General features: G+C 51.1%; 1 protein-coding gene across 2 annotated transcripts in view; it reads right to left on the bottom strand.

The window, feature by feature from the left end:
- DOCK6 (dedicator of cytokinesis 6) overlaps positions 1-1690 on the bottom strand; it is a 37669-nt gene that overhangs the window by 7248 nt on the left and 28731 nt on the right. The window contains exons 39-40 of one of the 2 annotated variants that reach the window (XM_008573792.1): positions 1280-1378; positions 1052-1195 (exon numbers count right to left, since the gene is read on the bottom strand). In XM_008573792.1, coding sequence (XP_008572014.1) covers positions 1052-1195; positions 1280-1378 — 243 coding nt within the window. Of the gene's footprint in view, positions 1-1051; positions 1196-1279; positions 1473-1690 lie in introns of both variants that reach the window. The other variant, XM_008573791.1, reaches the window with a different exon arrangement.

Here is a 1690-nt window from a genome sequence, read left to right on the forward strand (position 1 = left end):
ACAACACCAAGTCAAGGGTTAAGATCCCCTTACCGGTCATCTTTAAAAAAAAACAAAGAAAAAAAGGATTACTGTTAACTTGCTCATGCGGGAGAAGAGTTTTGTAAGAGGGTGTTTATCAGTGAGGGTTGCAGAGGGAGGTATCTGTGGGGGCGATGGGAGGAAGCTGGGATTTGTTTTAAGCTGAAACTTCTCCATCTGAAAAATGCACAGGAATTACCGAGATCTTGCTAAAGTGCAGGGCTTGGGGGAGAGCTGGGACTCTTGCATTTCCAAGCCCCAGGTTTGTTCGATGCCAAAAACTGCTGAACCTCGCTGAGCGGGGAGGGTTTAAAAAACTCCAGCCGCATGGTCATGTTCGCTTTCATCAATGTGACAGTTATGATCTCTATCATTTTATATGTCAAAAAATAAAAATAAAAGACTCCAGAAAAAAGAAAAAGCAGAAACATTAGGGACAAAGAAGAGATGAAACAGGCTGGTACAACAAGCAGAATTTGATGGACGAGGGCTGGCCTGTGGCTCACTTGGGAGAATGTGGTGCTGATAACACCAAGGTCAAGGGTTCGGATCCTTTTGGATCCCCGTACTGGCTAGTGCCAAAAAAAAAAAAAAAAAAAAAAAAAAAAAAAAAAAAAAAAAAAAAAAAAAAAAAAAAAAAAAAAAAAAAGGTATTTGATGGGTGGGTATGGGGAACATGATACAACTTTCTTTCTTCTTTTCTGTATACTTGAAGTTTTTTGTTTTTTTGTTTCTTTCAGTGGCTGGCCAGTACAGGGATCCGAACCCTTGACCTTGGTGTTACAATACTGTGCTCTAACCCACGGAGCTACCTGGCCAGCCCTGAAGTTTTCTATAACAAAAAAATTTTTTAAATCAGATGGAGGGGTTACTATATCCAGGCCTGTGTCAAGGGTTTTATGGGGAGACAGGCAGGTGATAGGACCTCTGAGGGTCCCAATTCTCCTTCTTTCTAACCCCCTGGCCCAGAATCCAATGGTGCCTCCCCGACCCGAGTCCCACGTCCTGATGCTGGTCCCCCAGGCCTCACCATGGTGAAGTAGGCGGCCGCCTGTTCCAGCAGCCCCACCAGCCCCAGCTCCGTGAAGTGCTTCCCGGAACAGAAGCCCTCCTCATCGGGTGACAGGATGTCATCGGAGATGGCAGACTCCTCCAGAACATTGGACGAGATATTCTGGGTGGTGGAAGGTGGCGTCAGAGCCTGATCCCTGTCCCCCATGTGCTACCTCCTGCCTGCCAACCTTCCCCGGTCACTCACCTGGAAGGACACGCAGCCCACGGGCAAGTGGCGGCTGTCCTCAAGGAGGGCGAGATACTCGGCCACCAGCGCAGCCGCATGCACCATGCACTGGGCGGCCTCGGCGTGGTTGCCCAGCTCTGCGTGCTTCCCTGCCATGTTCTGCAGCCATGTCAGCCGCAGGTCGGGGGAGCCCTGGTAGCCCCGGGCAATCCTGGCATCCAGGTGAGGGGGACATGACAATGGGGACACACCTGGCGCTCCCTACCTGCCTCTCGCTTGTCCATCCCCTGCCTGTTACCCCACCTCTGCCCCACTGACCAGTCCCTCCCCTCACCTGGACCCCACGCACCTGTCTCCTCACCTGTGCACCCCCTCACCCACTCCCCTGCGTGTCCAACCCTTTCCCTGTCTGCCCACTCACCTGTCCGT

Source organism: Galeopterus variegatus, unplaced genomic scaffold (genome assembly GCF_000696425.1).
Source record: "Galeopterus variegatus unplaced genomic scaffold, G_variegatus-3.0.2 Scaffold964, whole genome shotgun sequence".
Classification (NCBI taxonomy): domain Eukaryota; kingdom Metazoa; phylum Chordata; class Mammalia; order Dermoptera; family Cynocephalidae; genus Galeopterus; species Galeopterus variegatus.